General features: G+C 42.5%; 1 protein-coding gene across 1 annotated transcript in view; it reads left to right on the plus strand.

The window, feature by feature from the left end:
* Nucleotides 1-21,780, plus strand: part of LOC117081388 — an 83,363-nt gene that overhangs the window by 32,030 nt on the left and 29,553 nt on the right. Inside the window, exon 3 of the mRNA XM_033207203.1 lies at nucleotides 12,258-12,381. Coding sequence (XP_033063094.1) covers nucleotides 12,338-12,381 — 44 coding nt within the window. The 5' untranslated portion in view covers nucleotides 12,258-12,337. The remainder of the gene's footprint in view (nucleotides 1-12,257; nucleotides 12,382-21,780) is intronic.

Raw genomic sequence — 21,780 nt, forward strand, 5'->3', positions numbered from 1 at the left:
TGTATTGAAATTAAAACCGAATAGGTGGGTTAAATAATAGAAAAATATAGCTTAATGATTGATTAGTGAACTGGAACACAGCTATAAGGTAACTATCCAAAGGATTGCACAAAAAGAAGAGATAAAGAATATAAAAGAAAAGTTGAATCATGGAGTTAGTATTCAACACACGTCTAATAGGAGTCTCCAGAAGCAGAAAGTAGAAAAAAATGGAGGAAAAAATATTTAAAAAGACAAATTTCCAAGGATTATAAAAAACTTGATTGCTCCGGCTGGGCACCGTGGCTCATGCCTGTAATCCCAGCACTTTGGGAGGCTGAGGGGAGTGGATCACCTGAGGTCGGGAGTTCGAGACCAGCCTGACCAACATAGTGAAACCCCATCTCTACTAAAAATACAAAAATTAGCTGGGCATGGTGGCAGGCACCGATAATCCCAGCTACTCAGGAGGCTGAGGGAGGAGAATCGCTTGAACCCAGGAGGCAGAAGTTGCAGTCAGCTGAGATTGCGCCATTGCACTGTAGCCTGTTCAGCAAGAGTGAAACGACGTCTCAAAAAAAAACAAAACGAAACAACTTGATTGGTCAAACTGAAGAAAGCTGACTTACGAAGGAATAAATTCTAGCAATCCTTATTTAAACACATTACAGAAAAACTCAAGGACATCAAAGGTAAGGGTTACAAATATAGAAAAAAAGAACAGAAGCCAAAAAACCCCACAAAAACCTGGAATAATATCTTTAAAGTTCTGAGAGGAAATACGCAGGATACTAACATATACCTAGCTAAACTATCATATAAGATGGCAGCTAGGATAGAAACTTTTTCAGACAGTCAAAAGACTGAATGTTCATCATGCAGAGACTCTTTCTGAAATCATTAACAAATGGAGTAATTCAACAAGAAGGAAGTTGGAATCAGAGAAAAACAAATGGAATGCAAGAAACAGTGGTGTTCAAAACAAAGCAGGTCTACTGAGAAAAACAGAGTCAGCCAGCTGGTAGTTTAGTTGTGGTCAGAGACTGACAGATTAAGGCTTCATATTTTGGAGGTGGAAGAGTCCTGTATGTTGATAAATTCCATTTAACCTTGAGAGAGGATGATTTAAATAGAATGAGTGGAGTGAGGCTGATTTAATCCCAGAAAATCAAGAAACTTTCAAGCTGAGATATTAAAGGGATCATCAATTGTACCATTCTCCTCCATTATTGCAGATACATATTCCAGTTTTCTCCCAGTGCTGCTTTGAACACTAGAATACTGACCTCTATGAACTGTATTATTGAGGCTTTCTTGCTAGCTGGCTTCATGTTGGATTTGACCAATTGGTGTCACTGGCCAAAAATCAAAATGGAAGATAGAGATTGGAATGTTTCTTTTCTATTATTTCCCTGCTTAAGCATTGCTTCTCTGGTGCCTGTGTCTCTCTGTGACTGAATTTCCTAATGAGTGGCCTCTTTTCCATGCCTCCAGCTCTTACCGGGCTTAGATAACTGTATTTTTTCTTGGATTTTGGCCCTATGAACGGTAACAGATTTTTACCACCACTGGTTTCTAGGTACTATTGAGAGATAATTCTCCATGGGTCTCTCGTGTTTCTGCACATCTTACATGCAAGATACTAATGCCTTTTCAAGGAGGTTTGTATACTAAGTAGCCTTGGAAAATAAAGATAGAGTCTCTGGAGCAAAAGGCAGTCATATTTACTATCCAGTATAAGAAAGATACTGTCTTCCTCTAGAGAAAGGGACAGACCTATTTAGAGCCCATTACAAAAGATTGGGTTTCCTAAGCTCAGAATTCCCTCTCCTGTAACTCAACCTACCCCACTGCATGTACAGTTGTTATCTGGCTCTTTTCATGTCACTTTCTTCATGGAAATTAGGGCCTGGGAAACTAGAATAAAAGTACTGATGCTGGTGGGGAGCAGTGGCTCTAACCTGTAATCCCAGCACTTTGGGAGGCCGAGGCAGGTGGATCACCTACCTGAGGTCAGGAGTTCAAGACCAGCCTGGCCAACATGGTGAAACCTCGTCTCTACTAAAAATACAAAAATTAGCCAGGTGTGGTGGTGCATGCCTATAATCCCAGCTACTCAGGAATCTGAGGCAGAAGAAGTGCTTGAACCTGGGAGGTGGAGGTTGCAGTGAGTGGAGATCACACCACTGCACTCCAGGCTGGGTGACAGAGTGAGAATCTGTCTAAAAAAAAAAAAAATGCTGATGCTTTGGCTACTGCTGTTATTATGAGCAATAAACTGTCCTTCATGTTGACCCAGGAGTGTCATGTCTTCTACCAGCGCCTGTGAAACTAACAGGCTATCTTGTTAGCTTTCAAATAAGGTACAATCTCAGATTCTTTACAGTTCTTGACAGGTAACTTGGCACCTCTTGTTTGTTCCTTTAAATCTGAGTGAGACCCTGTCTCAAAAAAAAAATCTGATGATACCTTTAAAAATAGTTCTTCCATAAAATTCATTTCAGTGAATTCTGTTTCCTGCTATGCCCCTCCCTGATATAGCTAGAGAGTTTGAAATCTCAAGGGAATGTGTGATGGTTAATTTTGTATGTCAAGTTGGCTAGGTTATGGTGCCCATTTTTTTGGTCAAACATTAGTCTAGATGTCGCTGTAAAGTTTTTTTTAAAGATGTGATTTTATTTTATTTATTAGACAAGATCTCATTCTGTTGTCCAGACTGGAGTACAGTAGCACAATCATGGCTCACCATAACCTTAAACTCCAGGGCTCAGGTGATCCTCCCATCTCAGCCTCCCAAATTGCTGGGATTACAGGTGTGAGCCATTGGCCTATAGTCTTTTTTTTTTTTTCCGGCTTTGATTAACTAGCTTACCCCCAATAATGTGGGAGGGCCTTATCCACCTAGTTGAAAGCATGAAGACCAAAGACTGAGGTTGCTCAAAGAAGAAATTCTGCCTCAAGACTGCAATATACCCATAATCCCAGCTAAGTCCCAGCTAAGTCCCAGCTAATACCCGTAAGTCCAGGGTGGGAGGATCACTTGAGGCCAAGAATTCAAGACCAGCTTGGGCAACATAGAAAGACTCCAACTCTACAAAAAATTTTTTTAAATTAGCTAGGTGTGGTGGTGCACGCTTGTAGTCCCAGCTACTCAGGAATGTTGGGAAGATCAACTGAGCCCAGGAGTTCGAGGCTGTAGAGAGCTATGATTATATGACTGCGTTCCAGCCCTGGGTGACAGAGTGAGACCCTGTCTCTATATAAAGAATGATAGAAAAAAAGACTGCAATATAAAAACCCTGCCTGAGTTTCCTGCCTGCTGGCCTACAGATTTCAGACTTGACAGTCTCCACAGTTGTGTGAGCCAATTCCTTAACATAAATATCTCTCTCTGTACATATATATCCTATGGGTTCTGTTTCCCTGGAGAACCCTGATTAACATAGGATGCCACAAAATTTAGTGAGAAACCTGTGCACACGGTGTCAAGGTCCCCAAATAATGAGTGGGAGTTTCTTAGGCGGAGAGTAGGAGACAGCAATAGAATGAAAAATAGCTATTTACTAAAGATAGTAGGATTTATAGAGTCTAAGAGGAGCATGAGGAACACGCCTCAATGATACCTTCGGGCAACAAAATAGGCAGAGTGCACATGATCTTGCCCCTGACTCTGCATCGAGCCTTGTCACCCATCCCTGTCACTCATGACCTACCCTATTGTCCAACTATCAAAAATGTCTTGCTGTTCCTGGAACCCAACTCCATACTATCTTATATCTCCTTGACTTTGTTCTTGTAGTTCCTTCTACTAGGAATTCCCTGTCAATCTCTCTTTCTGTATTTCCTATGTCCCCAGGGCCCTTTACTCTCTCATACTTCTTACCTCCTTCCCTACCTTTTCTTCCTTCTCTCCAGTCTCATTAAAGCAGTTAGGTGCACCATCTTCCTCACTCTTCCAGCACAGACACTATGCTGTAATTGTGTTTGTATGTCTTCCTTCTCACTGGTCTGTGAGCAAGAACTGTGACTCTTTACTCAGTATTATATGTATATAGGATAAGACATAAAATGTACTCTTCACATGTTTGCTGCATGAATGCATAAATGAATGGGTGAGTGAATAAATGAATTTGACAATGACCGTGTACATGGTTGGAACAGGATTCAGCTAGGATTTTCTTACTCCAAAGCCCAGTCTTCTTCCATATATGATGTGATCCAGTTCCTTAGAAATTCTGCATATAGAATCCACCTTTTATGAAGAAGAATTTCTGTCCGCAGTAGAAGGAAACAACAGATGTGGGGAAATTGATAATGAACGCCCATTTAAAAAAGAATATAACACACCAACACTTGTTTTATTTTTATTTTATTTTGTTTCGTTTTTTTGGTTAGCTATGCTTTTCTGGTTGCCAACAAGATTCTCAAAGAATTTATCTAAAATATAAGAAGGTATTTAGCATTTTGCTTTGCCACAGACAAGATATGTATTAGAAGTCCTTCTTGTTTCAAAATGAAACCCAGTCCAGAAAGCTTCCAGGCTTACCCATGCTCGGTTTATTCTAATAAGCTTTATTACACACAATGTTGAGTGGGCATCTGCCCATGTGATTTGATTTCGACGTCATATAGGGGAGCTGCTCCATTCCTTAATCTCCCCTGCTGTGGAAGGGGTAGACTTACTTCTAATAATGGGATTCTACATTTAGACATTAATTCCTTTCACTTAAGGCAGATCCTCCTTTCTGTCTAGTGCACCCTCCAATCTATATCTGTATGTCAGGCTTTTTTCCTAACTCCACACCTAAATAGCCATCTGTTCCTGCCCTACAATCACCTCTAATACAATATTTCCAAACAGAACCTAAAGGCCAGGCATGGTGCATCACACCTGTAATCCCAGCACTTTGGGAGGCTGAGGCAGGCAGATCACTTGAGGTTAGGAGTTCGAGACCAGCCTGGCCAACGTGGCAAAACTCCATCTCTACTAAAAATACAGAAATTAGCCAGGCGTGGTGGCACGTGCCTGTAATCCCAGCTTCTCAGGAGGCTGAGGTAGGAGAATCGCTTGAACCCCAGAGGTGGAGGCTTCAGTGAGCTGAGACTGTGCCACTGCACTCCAGCCTGGGTGAAAGAGCAAGACTCCATCTCAAAAACAAAACAACACAAAACAAAAATAAACAACAAAACAAAAAATCCCAGAACTTATTATCTCCCTTGTATCAAAACTATTTCTTCTTCTAGGTTTCTACATTTTATGAATTATACCACCACTCGCCAAGTTTCCCAAGCTAGAAACCTGAGTAAGAGTCTTCCTGTCACCCACATCCAGCTGACCACTGGCCTTTGGAGTCATTTTCTTTTTTCTTTAGAGACAGGGACCAACTCCATTGTCCAGGCTGGAGTGCAGTGGTATGATCATAGCTCACTGCAGCCTAGACCTCTTAGGCTCAAGCGATCCTCCCACCTCAGCCTTCTGAGTAGTTAAGACCACACCATCCTGGCCAACATGGTGAAACCCCATCTCTACTAAAAATACAAAAATTAGCCGGGCATGGTGGCGGGCACCTGTATTCCCAGTTACTCGGGAAGCTGAGGCAGGAGAATTGCTTGAACCCGAGAGGCAGAGGTTGCAGTGAGCCAAGATCGTGCCACTGCACTCCAGCCTGGTGACAGAGCAAGACTCCATCTCAAAAAAAAGACCACAGGCCACCATGCCTGGCTAATTAAACTTTTGTTGTTGTTGTTGAACTGACTGGGTCTCACTCTGTTGTCTAGGCTGAAGTGCAGTGGTGTGATCACAGCTCACTGCAGCCTCGACCTTCTAGGCTCAAGTGATCCTCCTGCCTCAGCCTCCTGAGTAGCTGGGATTACAGGCATGTGTCGCCATGCCTGGCCTTCTGTGTCTTTATCGTGAACGTTTCTTGACTCTTGTCCACTGGCCTCTGTGACTGTTGCCACCATCTTGCTTCAGGTCCTTCATCAGTCCTCACTTTAAATGAAGAGTTGAACCTCTCCTCTGTCCCTTTTCCACAATGTAGCCAGGAAGTCTCTTTCAAAGATACAGCCTACTCCTCTTTCTGAACTCTTACAGAATGGCTGCTCATTGCCTGTAGGATAAAGTGTACACTCCCATATCATATAAGGTATTAATTTTCTGAGCCTCATCCAGCTCTCCAATATTCATCTTCTTCCCACCCCATTTCTACTGACTTCATAAGTTTCCATGTTTTTTTCAATCTCCTCATATTCTCTTTATCTTATTACAAGTTACTCCTCTTGTTTGAGAAGCCCTTTCCCCATTTCACCTGGCCAACTAATACACATTCTTTGAGACTCAGCTCAGTCACTTACATTCTTTCAAAAGTGTTCCCAGACATTTCTCACCTAAGCTAAATGTTTCCAGCAATGTGCTTCCCAAGTTCCCTATCCTTACCAATATCATGGTACTTATCCATATGGTATTGTCTGCTAATTTACCTCCATACCTTTCTAAGTAGATTATAATGTCCTTTATGAAGAATCCTTTATGTATCTTTGAAAGCTGGGGACCCACCAGAGAGCTGACATTTGGTTAGTGTTCAATAAAATTTGGTTAAGAAAAAAAAGTTAAATGACACTTAGTGGATAGTCTGAGAGGGTTATGAAAACATATTTTAAGCCTGACAAGGTGGTGCGTGCCTTTAGTCTCAGCTACTTGGTAGGCTGAAGTGGGAGGATCCCTTGAGCCTAGGAGTTAGAGGCCAGTCTTGGCAACAGAGTGAGACCCCATCTCTTAAAAAAATGTTTAACACCCTGAATCCCCTTCCTGCAAAAAAAGGAAAAGAAAAGAACACATTTTGTCTTCAACATAATTTAAACATTTTTTGGAAAAATATGCATAACATAAAATTTACCTCATTAACCGTTTTTAAGTGTAAGTTTAGTGGCACCAAATACATTCAAATCGTTGTCCAACCATTACCACTAATCCTTTCCAGAACTTCACAATCCCAAACAGAAACTCATATCTGTTAAACGATGACTCTCCAGTGCACCCTTACTTCAGCTCCTAGTAATCTCTATTCTATTTTCTGTTTCTATGAATTTGCCTATTCTTAGTAATATACACGTGTAATCATACAATATTTGGATTGGGTCTGGTTATGTGGTTTTTTTTGGGTCTGGTTTACTTCACTTAGCATAGTATTTTCATGGTTCATCCAGGTTGTAGCATATACCAGAATTTCATTCCTGTTTAAGGATGAGTAATATTCCATTGTATGTATATATTACATTCTATTTATCTATTCATTTGTTGATGGACACAGGTTTTTTTTCTACCTCTTGGCTATTGCAAAGAATGCTGCTATGAACACTGATGTACAAGTTACCTGTTTGAGTTTCTGCATTTAGTTCTTTTGTGTATATACCCAGAAATGAAATTGCTGGGTCATGTGATAACGCTAAGTTTCCCTTTTTGAGGAACCACCATACTGTTTTCCATACTGGCTGCACTGTTTTACATTTCTACCAGTCAATGCACAAGGGTTCCAATTTCTCCACTGTCTTGCCAACACTTGTTATTTCCCTTTTGTTTTAAATAATAGCTATTCTTTTTTTTTTTTTTTTTTGAGATGGAGTCTTGCTCTGTCACCCAGGCTGGAGTGCAGTGGTACAATCTTGGTTCACTGCAAGCTCCGCCTCCCGGGTTCACACCATTCTCCTGCCTCAGCCTCCTGAGAAGCTGGGACTACAGGCGCCCACCACCATACCCAGCTAATTTTTTGTATTTTTAGTAGAGATGGGGTTTCACCATGTTAGCCAGGATGGTCTCGATCTCCTGAATTTATTACCATTTAGACCTGCCCCACAAGAAATGAAAGGGAAGTCCTTTTGGGTCAAAATTAAAGAATGTTAGACGTAACTCAAAGTTTTATGAAGAAATAAAGAGTTCTCCTAAAGGATTTAAAAGAAAAATACATTTAAAAATTATTATAAAGCTGTATCATTAAACAATGCTGTGAGTTGATTTATGTCCCTTCAAAATTCATATGTTGAAGTCCTAACTCTCAGTACCTCAGAATGTGACCTTATTTGGAAATAAAGCCATTGCAGATACAATTAGTTAAGATGAGGTAATAATAAAGTAGGGTGGTCCCTAATCCAATATCACTGGTGTCCTTTAGGTAATAAATTCTGTTGGCTTTTGTTTATCTGGAAATGTCTTAACTTCTTCCTCATTTTGAAGGAAAGTTTTGCCAGATATATAATTCTTGGTTGATAGTTGTCTTTCACCATTTTAAATGTCATCCCACATCCTTCCTATCTCCAGCGTTTCTGATGAAAAATTCAGTGATATTCTCTTTTTTTCTTTTTGTGCTAGTAAAAATCTTACAATTGTGGTGTTTTCATTGAAGATTCCTGACTGAGTTGCATCTCTCTTGCTGTTTTCAAGAGTCTTTCTTTGTCTTTTGATGGATTGATTATAATGTGTCTTGGTGTGGATCTTTTTGAGCTTATCATACTTGAAGTTTATTTGGCTTTTTGGAGTTGTTGATGTGTGTCTTTTATGAAATTTGAGGTGTTTTCGCCAAGGTTTCTTTAATACCTTTCTTCCCCTTTTTCTCTCTCTTCTCTTTCTGAGATCTCCATAATACATATATTAGGCTGCTTAATGGTAACACATAGTTCCCTCAGACTCTATTCATTTTCCTTCATTCTTTTTTCTTTCTGTTCTTCAGACTTTATAATTCCAATTGTCCTTGTCTCAAGTTTGCTAATTCTTTCTTCTGCTTGTTCAAATTAGCTGTTGAATCTCTGGTGAATATTTATTTCAATTATCATAGTTTTCAACTACAGAATTTCTTTCTTTCTTTCTTTCTTTTTTTTTTTGAGATGGAGTCTTGCTCTGTTACCCAGACTGGAGTGTAGTGGCACAATCTTGGCTCACTGCAACTTCTGCCTCCTGGGTTCAAGCAATTCTCCTGCCTCAGCCTCCCAAGTAGCTGGGACTACAGGTGTGTACCACCATGCCCAGCTAATTTTTAAATTTTTAGTAGAGATGGGATTTCACCATGTTGGCCAGGCTGGTCTTGAACTCCTGACCTCAAGTGATCTGCCCACCCTGGCCTTCCAAATTGCTGGGATTACAGCCATGAGTCACTGTCCCTGTCCAGAATTTCTGTTTGGTTTCTTTTTATAATTTCTTATCTTTTGGTTTCTTTTTATAATTTCTTATTTTTGTTGATATTCTCATTTTGTTTATATGTCATTTGTCTTAGTCTGTTTGGGCTAGTTTAACAAAATACCATGAAGTACGTAGCTTATAAACAACAACAGAAATTTATTTTTCATAGTTCTGGGAAGTTCAAGATCAAGGAGGTAGGAGATTTGCTGCCTGGTGAGGACCTATTTCCTGGTTCCTTCACAGCCATCTTTTTACTGTGTTTTCATAGGACAGCATGGCTAAGAGGTCCTTTTTTTTTTTTTTTTTTTGAGATGGAGTTTTGCTCTTGTTGCCCAGGCTAGAGTGCAATGGTGCAATCTTGGCTCACCACAACCTCTGCCTCCCAGGTTCAAACAATTCTCCTGCCTCAGCCTCCCAAGTAGCTAGGATTACAGGCATGTACCACCATGCCCAGCTAATTTTGTATTTTTAGTAGAGATGGGGTTTCTCCATGTTGGTTAGGCTAGTCTCGAATTCCTGACATCAGGTGATCTGCCCACCTCGGCCTCCCACAGTGCTGGGGTTACAGGCATGAGCCACCGTGCCTGGCCAAGAGGCCACTTTTATGAGGAAATTTGTCATAATTACTGAATTACCTCCCAAAGGCCTCCCTTCCTAAGATCTTGGAGGTTAGGATTTCAACATATGAATTTTGGGTAGACACAGATATTCAAACCAAAGCATTCTTTTCCTGATTTCCTTTACTTCTTTTTCCTTTAGGTTTTTTTTTTTTTTTAAATCATATAGAGTTTTGTCTAAGCCTGAAGCCTGGGCTTCCTCAGGAATGGCTCCTGTCAATTTATTTTGTTGTTTTGAATGAGCCGTATTTTCCTGTTTCTTTGTATACTTTGTGATTTTCTAAATTGGGCAAATGCCCAATCATTATAATATGGTGACTGGAAAGGACATTCTTCCCTTTGTCCAGGGTTTGCTGTTTTCTTTTTCTTTTTGTTTTTTGGTTGTTGAAGGTTGTAATAGTCTGTTAGTTTTGAGAGTTTTCTTAACTATTTTTGCAGAGGCTATTGTGTTGGATCACTGAAATCTCTGTTCCATTAGCTCATGTTCAGTTAATGCTTTAACAAAGATTAAACAACGATGTTGTTTAAATGCCAGCAGTTTTGTCAGTGTTTGTAGATTGGCCTTATCCAAGGGCATTCTTTTTTTTTTTTTTTTTTTAATTTGAGACAGAGTCTCACTCTGTTGCCCAGGCTGGAGTGCAGTGGTGCGACCTTGGTTCACTGCAACTTCTGCCTCCCAGGTTCAAGCAATTCTTCTGCCTCAGCCTCCCAAGTAGCTGGGACCACAGGCACATGCTCCCATGCCCGACTAATTTTTTGTATTTTTAGTAGAGACAGGGTTTCACCATGTTAGCCAGTATGTTCTTGATCTCCTGACTTTGTGATCTGCCCACCTCGGCCTCCCAAAGTGCTGGGATTACAGGCGTGAGCCACCATGCCCGGCTGGTCCTAGGGCATTCTTTTAACACTTAGCTGAGCTTGTTTTGTGCCTAGGGATCAGCTCAAGGTGGAAGCTTAAGGTCTTCTCAGGTCTTTTCTGAGCATGTATCTTGCATGGACATGCACATGGCTTCCTAAATTCTCTCATATATATGGCTGCTTTTGAGCATCTGAATTACTTAGTCGTACTGCAACTTCTCCTCTGGGGTTTAAATGGTCTGTTATATATCTTCACCCGTAATTTTTTGTCCCAGGAGTCTGTGGATCTGCAGTCGCCTTGCTGGTTTTATGAGTAGTGCCTTCTACTTTTTTCACCTGAGTTCTGAGTTAGGCAAAACAGAGACTATCTCTTTGTTTCAGTTTTTCAAGTATCTGCCAGAACAGACATACATAATAATTTGTGAACAAGGTCTGCTATGCTCCTTCTGGTTCCAGAAAGGGTACTGGGAACTAGGCTGTTGCCAGTTCAAGACCAAAACCACATAATGGAGAAGGGTGGGGTAAGAGTGAGTAATAAATAATGTCACAAAACTCTCCTACCATTTTGAAGATGGCTTTTTCTTGATTGGACATTTGCTTAGTGGTTGTCAACTTTGTTTTCCAGAGTTCTGATAAAGTTGGTTCAAACAGTTTCTGCTTGTTTTCCCCTCATATGTGTCTGTGGGGAAATAAAAGCTTCACCCTTCCTAGCCTGCCATTTTGCTGATATCCTTTTCAACATAGTTTTGCCTTTACTTGGACTTTCACCAAAGGGCAGCAGAGGACTCGGCATGTAACCTAAATGAAGGTGTGTGCAATAACAATATAACAGTGGGAACAGAGACACTCTTGGCCACTGTAAAGAAACTTGGAATCCTAACTTGGAGAATTAGGATTTTATAGACGAGGAATCTAGGAGGATATTGAATGACAGTTGAGAACAGAGAAGCTTATAAAATGCAGTTTTGTCCAGGTAGTAAATTGCTCGGGGAGCTTGTGCTTGCTGACAGTAGGGGACAGCTGCAATTACATGCTATGAATGGTTGGGTCTGATTTCTAGTTGCAAATTAATTCTAGCTTATGAAGGGTCCTGAGCAGTGCCAAAAGTGACCAAGTAGAAGAATATGTGAAAAGAATGAGATGACTGGTTCTGGTGTTAAACTAGAGCCTCCCCTCAGGGTTCAGAGAACCTGTCTAATTTACTTCATTCCTTATGGCACCTTTCATATCAGCTTGTTTCACCCTGCCTGTGCTTCCCAGTCGTATCTCAGAAGTGACTCTGGTAATTATCTCCATTTCTCCATTACCACACTCTTTTCCCGATCAGTAGTATCCCCTGCTTCTCCTCTTAGTTTTCTTCTTCTACTACTTATCCTCCTTTGCCTCCTACTTCCTCTGAGGAAATATGCTCCAAATAAATAATCTGCTAAATGAATTCACACTAAGGTGGACATAGTCAATAAAACTTGAGTATAAACCTTCCCAGGGGCTACTTGCATTTTAACAGAAGCTTACATTTCAAGAAAAAAGAACAAAAAGTTCTAATTATGAAACTCCATGTGTTAGCTGTTTCATAGGAAAGAGACTTTTTAGAGGACCTGGTCCCAACTCAGAATATTTTTTCTGTTTTCCAGGTACAATCTAATCCAAAAGGTCAAGATGAGGAAATTCTAAATCAAAAAGAACTTTAGAAAACCAACATTTTCCTCCCAATATGGAAAGAAGATCTGGGGCTGATTTGAGCTGTGACATCATTGGGTAAGGACCTTTTACACCTTTCTGGCCAAAGACACCAGAGATAAAACCAAGACCTTGCCATATTGAGAAGTTAGGCCAGGGGGATTCTCACCTTGCTACAGAAAAAGAAAGGCTGATGAGCAGGAGTAGAACAGATCTAATTTAGGATCTTGGCTATTTAGAGGATAGTAAGCAGCCTCCATATGTTTATACGGTCTTTCTTCCTACTCATTATCAGAAAATCCTCTTTGGGAAACAGTGTACCAAGTGGGGAGGTGCCAATGCTAGAAGAATGGGTACCAGAAAATAAGAGCAATAAGAGCTAAGAATGGGAAATACATATCACCATGATTGATTTAACCCTTTCCCAGCCTCTGTTCCTTCATCTGTAGTGTGGGAACAACACTATCTACTGAAGACAGTTAGAACCCTTTTTCTTTAATAGAGATGTAGTCTTGCTCTATTGCCCAGGTTGGTCTCGAACTCCCAGCCTCAAGTAGTCCTCCCACCTCGGCCTCCCAAAGTGTTGGGATTACAGGCATGAGCCACCACACCTAGCCTTTCAGAATTTTGAATAATGATTAGGAAGACCTTCCCCATTCCAAGATTATAAGAATCCTCCCATGTTTTCTTCTAATACTTTCATGGTTTCATTTTTACATTTAGATCTTTTTTCCATTTGGATTGTATCCTTGTGTATGGTGGGAGTTGGGGAGTTACCAGTCCGTGGACTCTTTGACCCAGCAATTCTGTTTTTGAGAACTTATACTAACTATTTTTTTTCTTTTTTTTTCTTTTTGAGACGTAGTCTTACTCTGTTGCCCAGGCTGGAGTGCAGTGGCATGCTCTTGGCTTCACTGCAACCTCCGCCTCCTGGATTCAAGCGATTCTCCTGCCTTAGCCTCCCTAGTAGCTGGGATTAGAGGCGCCTGCCACCACGCCCAGCTAATTTTTGTATTTTTAGTAGAGACGGTGTTTCACCGTGTTGGTCAGGCTGGTCTTGAACTCCTGACCTCAAATGATTTGCCCACCTCAGACTCCCAAATTGTTGGGATTACGGGCGTGAGCTACTGTGCCTGGCCTAGACCTTTGTTTTTTTGATAGAATTGGAAACAGCAGAGATGTCCATCCATATTGGCTGGTTTAATAAATTTTGGAATGCCCATGCAAATGGAAATAATGAGAACTGTAAAAATAATGGAAGACAGGGCGCGGTGGCTTACGCCTGTAATCCCAGCACTTTGGGAGGTCAAGGTGGGCAGATCACTTGAGGTCAGGAGTTCGAGACCAGCCTGACCCACATGGAGAAACCCCAGCTCTACTAAAAATACAAAATTATCTGGGCATGGTGGCGCATGCCTGTAAGCCCAGCTACTCAGGAGGCTGAGGCAGGAAAATAGCTTGTACCTCGGAGGCAGAGGTTGCAGTGAGCTGAGATCGCTCCATTGCATTCCAGCCTGGGCAACAGGAGCGAAACTCCATCTCAAAATAAATAAATAAATAAATAAAATAAAATAATGGAAGGCACTCTCCAAGTTGAGGGTGGAAAAATTTCTAAGTGACATTATTAAGTGAAAAAGCAAGGTTGATATCAAAGTGTTGTGTTATCTTTTGCATAACAAAATAAAAATATATTTGTATTTGATTTGCATAAACAAAATCTGGAAGGATAAACAAGAAACTACTAATGAAAATGGTTAAGGGAGGAGTCTGATGTGTACGATGTAGGAACTGGATGGGTAGGTAATGAGATAAGATCAAGACTTGGCAACATCATTTTGGACTCAAATGTTGAGCTGTGTCAACATATTATCTTTTTATAAAATTAATTGAAATAAAAGAAACTTCATTAGCGACCATTTGATTGTTCAGTTCACTAGTCACTCAATACAGAGTTATTGAGCATCTACCATGTAGCAGGCGCTGTTCCAGGAAGTGTGCCCAGAAGATAGGCACCAGATTATGCAAGTTGTGATCTACATACAGCTCAAGAGTTTGTGTCTTTAATCACAGAAACCACCCTTTGAATGCCACAGATTCCATTATGCCCATCCAGTAGTTTCCTCCCATCCCATCCAGTCTCTTATCCATGACTTCACCATGGTAACAATATCCCCCATGGCCATTCACATCTAGTAATAATTTAATGTTTGTCTTTTCTGTGTATGTTTTGTGTGTATATTTTTACATCTTGATTGTCTTTCTTTTTTTGAGCATGTTGTTCCATCTGGTTGGTAGAATATGATATGAAAAGGTCAGGACTTTAATTTTATGGACCATTTAGCTTCATTTGGAATGAGAATAAAGCTCCCATGACCAGAGATTTACCCATCAATCTGAGCCAGAGGCTTAGCAGATGTCGGCATGTCCTTGATCACTGAAGGTCAGAGCAGGAGATCATAGATGGTTTGCTCCCTTCAAACCTATTATCATTACCAGGAATGTCATCAGTAGAACACAACTGTTAGACAGTTTGGCAGAGGTATTATATTCGTAAATAAAAGTAAATATGTCTGTGTGGGTGCACTTGTGTGTGCATGTGTAATGTTTTGCAATCTCCTTGAGGGCAGCAGAAACAATGATGAAACCTACAAGCATAAATCCCAGAAATTGACAAAGCACATTTGCTCACATCTTTCATGTCTGCGCTCATATACCATCTTCTCAGAAAGCCTTTCCCTGGCCACCACTAGAAAGTAACTTGCCTGAATTTTTGTCTGTTTTGTCTACTCTTGTACTCTCTTTCATTCCAGTTCTTACTGTATTTTTTCCTTTTTTGTAATTGCTTACTAGATGGTGAGCTCCTTAGAGGGAAGTACTGTACATATTTCCTCCATGTCTCCAGTACCCAACACAGTGCCTGACGTTGAGAGGGCTCTTAATAAGTGTTTGTGAAAGATTGATAGAGAAATGCCCTATGAAACAAGAAACTGGATAACATTGTAAATATTTCTTTGGTTTGGGGGAATTGGAGTCTAAAGGGCATGCTTTGTTTTCCGGTTGGGTGGGCTGGTGTACTGCTGGGTGTTTTTGGTAAATGTGAAGATTTCCTCCTGCCTAGTTAGCCTGCATTCTGCATGCATGCCATACACAAGGCAGCTGGCTCACCACAGTGGACTGTGACAGTTCACAGCTCCCTGCCAGCCAGTTAGACTGTCCCATCAATCTGTCCCAGAAGCTCCCACACCATCTCATCTGACAGTAATTCAATCCTTTCCTTGGATTTCTCTGATCACCCGCCCTGTGTTCTCCTCTCTCCTGTCCCTTGCTGTCTGAGCTGCTCAGACTTCAGCAGCCATATGGACTAAAGCAAAAGTGAGTTCATCCACAGAGCATGTGCTTGGGCAGCCAAGTCCTCCAGGTTTGAATAAAATGACCCAACGCATTTGGTATTCACTGGGCAGTCACACAGGGACATGTCCATTCTAGGATGTCCCTCACAAAGGCCAGATACTGCCTCAGCCAGATTCGCCTAAGTTCTTTGACTGGGACTCCTGGTGGGAGGCATGGGAGGTCAAACTCCTTCCACTTTACCATCCTATTCACTTCTCCCCCACCCCCGACCAATTCCTCATTCTACCAACCACTGGTTTTGCCTTGATGAATTCCAACAGGAATTCCCATTCCCGGTTCCATTTGGATTCTTCCCAAATTGAAATCCCTCACCTGGTCTATAGCTGCAAATTGAAAAGGCTCAAATTATGGCTTTTATAGACAACGTACTACTTTATTTCTTGGGGGCAAAGAACTGGCACTGGCTAATGAGTTCTATTCCAATGTACAATGCCCTCTGATTGTGTATTATATATTAGCACTCTGGGCTTGAAAGAGACAATTGTGTCATGTTTGCCCATTAATCGAGGATACTCATCTCAGCTGCACTGTATTGCATGCCAGCCAAACTTGTCATTCTCATACCCAACAGCTTTTAATTGTTGTGTTGCCCTTTCATGGCAACCTTTCTCGGAGTTTGGAGAGCAAAAACAGAGTCCTACCTAAATATCAGCTCCTTCCCACTCTGAGAAAAAAAAAGAATCCATTTAGATGGAAAAGATTTGGGTTTTCTCATTGCCAGAGACTGACAATGCTTCAGCGATTTCCAGTACCCATCAAGTCTAAATGCTAGCTGTGGGATTGCTGCTTCTAGTAAAGTCAGGAAATGCATCATACAAGAAAAGGGCTCCCATGACCTCACAGTAAGCTGGAGACTAAAATAAAAGAAATGCCTTAAAAATCATTGTCAAGACCCGATTCAATGCAAGTAACAGAAAAATCTAAAGCAAATTGTCTTAGGCGAAAATTTTTATTCACTCATATACGTGAAAAGACCCGGGATAGTACTGCTTCAGTCTATCTAGATTCAGGGCTTGAAAATATCTTCAAGACTTGGTCCCATCCTTGCCACATGTTTGTTCTTCTGCTGCTGCACAAACCTCTGGTCAGGGGAGCTTTATTCTCTTTCTTGCCCATCTTGTGGCAAGATTGTGGCCGGCAGGTCAGCAGCAGGCTCTGAGCTCTAGTGGAAGTCCCAAGACTGAGTCTCATTGGACTAGTTTGGGTCATGGTTCTCATTCTGAACCAATCACATTGCCCACGGGGAACGGAGCCTGAAAATTGGCCAGACCTAAGTCACTCTTGCCACTAGACGTGGACGGGCTTAAATCCATCCACCCAAACCACGAAAACTGAAAAGAGAGGTGGTGGTGGTTCTCCAGGAAAATCCATGGGCTGTTACCAGAAAAATGGGGAACAGATGCCGAACAAGCAAGAAGAACAGAGGTACTGTCCCTTCATCTCAGCTTCGGGACTGAAGGTTGGATGTGTTGTAGGTTGGTAATGGAAGTTAATGTCTTCTCCCAGAACCCTGTCCAGAATAAAGCGCACCATCTACTGAGTGCCGGGCCCTGTGCCCAGTGTGGTACATCCTTTCATTTAATCCTTGCACCTGCCCTGCCCTAGGATGGGCTCCCTTTTCTAAATAAGGGAAGGAGGCATAAGGAGATTAAGTGGCATGCGTGAAGCCACACAACTGCTAAAGACTGAGTCGTTATTTAACCCTGGTCTGACTGCAAAGCCCGTGTTTATTCTCCTTTTGTGTATTTCCCAAACTTGCCTATTCACAAGACTGTCTCGGGGGTGTTTGTGAAAAACGCAGGGTCTCAGGCACTCCTCCTGGGAGATTCTGATTCAGAAAGTCTGGGCAGAAGTCTGGGAATCTCTTTTAACAGGTGTGCCCAGTAATCCTTATAATTAGACAAGGTTGAAAATGCATAATACGCTGCCTCCCACAGGTTAAAAAATACCTGACACGGCTATTACACACACCTATCCCCCTTTCTCTGCTCTTCCTTTCCCCACAGAAGACCTGAGAGGATTGCTAGCATTGCTACAGCTGCCCATCATGTTCACTCCACTCTCTAGAGCAGTGCTCTGCAAAGATGGGGTGCATAAGAGGTCCAACCAGTGTATGGGAGGCAATGTTTCTTTTTTGTCAATTTCTATAATTTTTACCGTAAAAGAAAGAAAAATTCAGCTTTTACTTTTACAAAAATTTTAATATCCAAACTAACACTAGTATTCTTTTTTTTCTGAGATGGAGTCTTGCTTTCTCACTCAGGCTGGAGTGCAGTGGTGCAATCTTGGCTCACTGCAACCTCCGCCTCCTGGGTTCAAGCAATTCTGTTGTCTCAGCCTCCCGAGTAGCTGGGACTACAGGTGCGCACCACCATGCCAGGCTAATTTTTTTAGCCAGGATGATCTCGATCTCCTGACTTCATGATCCACTCGCCTCGGCCTCCCAAAGTGCTGGGATTACTGGTGTGAGTCACGGCCCCGGCCAACACTAGTGTTCTTACTCAACCATGAGCCCAGGGCCATATATGGTGCCTGAGGTGTCCTAAGAGAAGAGAATCCCACAATACAGGGAATAATGGTGCTCCTACTCATTTGCTAGCTTCCAGGCAATTGATAATTTATCCGTATGGAAATGAAATTACAGATTATCCACTCTCCTGTCCCCTGAAGTTGCCAGTCATAGAGACAAGTATGGTTCCAGAGACACGTTTCACAAAATCATCAGCAAACATACAGTCCTTATATTATATAAACTGTTTCAGAGCATAGAAAAGGGGAAAACCTACCCAGATCTTTTTACGAAATTAGTGTAACTGATTCTAAAGCTGACAAGAACGAGAAAATATTCTATTAATCACATCTACATTTTGAATGTAGATGCAAAAATCCTAAATAAAATATTAGCAAATTTAGTTAAGCAGTGTATTAAAAATAGTGGTGTAGGCCGGGCGCGGTGGCTCAAGCCTGTAATCCCAGCACTTTGGGAGGCCGAGACGGGTGGATCACGAGGTCAGGAGGTCGAGACCATCCTGGCTAACATGGTGAAACCCCGTCTCTACTAAAAAATACAAAAAAAACTAGCCGGGCGACGTGGCGGGCGCCTGTAGTCCCAGCTGCTCGGGAGGCTGAGGCAGGAGAATGGCGTAAACCCGGGAGGCGGAGCTTGCAGTGAGCTGAGACCCGGCCACTGCACTCCAGCCTGGGCGGCAGAGCAAGACTCCGTCTCAAAAAAAAAAAAAAAAAAAAAAAAAAAAAAAAAAAAAAATAGTGGTGTAGCAGGACGAGCAGCAGACAGAACCCCTCAGACACGGAGTTAAAGAGGGACGGGCTTTATTCGGCTGGAAGCATCGGCAACACTCACATCTCAACAACCGAGCTCCCCGAGTGAGCCATTCCTGTCCCTCTTAAGGGCTCACAACTCTAAGGGGGTGCAGGTGAGAGGGTCGTGATCGATTGAGCAAGCAGGAGGTACGTGACTGGGGGCTGCGTGCACCGGTATTTAGAATGGAACAGAACAGGACAGGGATCTTCACAGTGCTTTTCCATACAATGTCTGTACTCTAGAGACAGCACAACGGATGAGGTCAGGGGTGGATCTTTAACTACAGGGCCCAGGGTGTGGCACTGGGCTGTCTGCCTGTGGATTTCATTTCTGCCTTTTAGTTTTTACTTCCTCTTTCTTTGGAGGCAGAAATTGGGCATAAGACAATATGAGGGGTGGTCTCCTCCCTTAGTGGGTAGCCAGTACTTTACATAAATAAATAGGATTTATGGGGTATAATCATGAGATAGTATTATTTTTCTCCTGTGATTGCACTTGGGTTTTTTTTTGTTTTTTGTTTTCAGATAGAGCCTTGCTCTGTTGCTCAGCCTGGAGTGCAGTGGCGCCATCTCGGCTTGCTACAACTTCTGCTTCCCAGGTTCAAGCAATTCTCATGCTTCAGCCTCCCGAGTTGCTGGGACTACAGGCCACGACTAATTTTTGTATTTTTAGTACAATTACAGGCGTGAACCACCATGCCTGCCGTACTTGTAAAGTGAATGTGGGGCGAGTTCTTTCTTGTCTCTGAATGAAATCTCTGCCAGGTGTCACTGATTTTTCTGGCCACTCCAAATAAAAAGTCCCTTAACCATGAAAACCGGCCTCAGTTCATGGATTAAGATATCTAGGCCAGGCACGGTGGCTCACGCCTGTAATCCCAGCACTTTGGGAGGCTGAGGTGGGTGAATTACTTGAGGTCAGGAGTCTGAGACCAGCCTGGCTAACATGGTGAAACCCCGTCTCTACTAAAAATACAAAAATTAGCTGGGCGTGGTGGTGCACACCTGTAATCCCAGCTACTTGGGAGGCTGAGACAGGAGAATCGCTTGAACCTGGGAGGCGGAGCTTGCAGTGAGCTGAGATGGCACCATTGCACTCTATCCTGGGCAACAGAGCAAGACTCTGTCTCAAAAAAAAAAAAAAAAAAAAAAGATGTATGTCCCAGGTAGTAGTCAAAACTTCCAACATCACAAAGCATAAGTTATCTTGGCCCCTACCTGAGCCTGCAGTGAGTGGAGAGCCCGCAATGGGAATGGAGGGTGTGGTACGTGTCTCATCTGTCTTCCTCAGTGGTGTTTTCTCCTCCTACCCATGCACTCTTTAGGTGGCCTTTGACACCTGTAGGTTGAAACAGGGTCACGCCAGTAATCCCAGCACTTTGGGAGGCTGAGGCGGGTGGATCACGAGGTCAGGAGATCAAGACCATCCTGGCTAACACGGTGAAACCCTGTCTCTACTAAAAATACAAAAAATTAGCCGGGCGTGGTGGCATGTGCCTGTAGTCCCAGCTACTTGGGAGGCTGAGGCTGGAGAATCGCTTTAACCAGGAGGTGGAGGTTTCAGGGAGCTGAAATCACACCACTGCACTCCAGCTTGGGCGACAGAGGGAGATTCTGTCTTAAAAAAAAAAGAAAGAAAGGCCGGGCGTGGTGGCTCAAGCCTGTAATCCTAGCACTTTGGGAGGCCGAGACAGGTGGATCACGAGGTCAGGAGATGGAGACCATCCTGGCTAACACGGTGAAACCCCGTCTCTACTACAAATACAAAAACTAGCCGGTCGAAGTGGCGGGCGCCTGTAGTCCCAGCTACTCAGGAGGCTGAGGCAGGAGAATGGCGTAAACCCGGGAGGCGGAGCCTGCAGTGAGCTGAGATCCGGCCACTGCACTCCAGCCCGGGCGACAGAGTGAGACTCCGTCTCAAAAAAAAAAAAAAGAAGGAAAGAAGGAAAGAAGGAAAGAAGGAAGGAAGGAAGGAAGGAAGGAAGGAAGGAAAGAAAGACAGAAAGAAAGAAAGAAAGAGGAAACAGGGAAGGGGGGAAGGGAAAGGGAGCAACAGGGAAGGTCCTACTTGCACAGCACTGACATGAGCTGGCATTAGAACTCCCTGAGGTGGATAGAAGTTTAAAGTTAACTTTTTGTAGCATGGAGCACTTTGTGAACTTTTTTCGAGATCATGTTCCTCCACCCACCACCTGGCCCCTCCCTTTTTGGGAATCTGTCACCTGTCATTTCATTCTTGCAGGAGAATGCATTCTTTTTAAGTCTTTCCTTAGCAGCTCAGTGTTTAACTCTCATTCTAGTTCCAGTATGTGTGTGTGTGTGTGTGTGTATATATATATATATATATATATATATTTTTTTTTTTTTTTGAGATAGGGTCTGGCTTTGTTGCCCAGGCTGAAGTGCAATGGCACAGTCTTGGTTTACTGCAACCTCCACCTCCTAGGCTTAAACCATCCTCCTATCTCAGCCTCCCTAGTAGGGACTTCAGGCACATGCCACCATACCTGACTAATTTTTGTATTTTGGGTAGAGACGAGGTTTTGCCATGTTGCCCAGGCTGATCTCAAACTCCTGGCCTCAAGCGATCCTCCTGCCTCAGCATAGCTCTAGTTTTCTAGAAGCTGGTCCTCTTAGCTGAATCGAGGAAACTTTACAAAGGCAAACAGTCTCTTATGGCTCACAACTGGCCCATGGAAGATATCTTCATACTTTGCTCAGATAAACTCTGGGAATGTGGAATTT

Source organism: Trachypithecus francoisi, unplaced genomic scaffold (genome assembly GCF_009764315.1).
Source record: "Trachypithecus francoisi isolate TF-2019V2 unplaced genomic scaffold, Tfra_2.0 Lachesis_group8, whole genome shotgun sequence".
In the NCBI taxonomy this organism is placed as follows: domain Eukaryota; kingdom Metazoa; phylum Chordata; class Mammalia; order Primates; family Cercopithecidae; genus Trachypithecus; species Trachypithecus francoisi.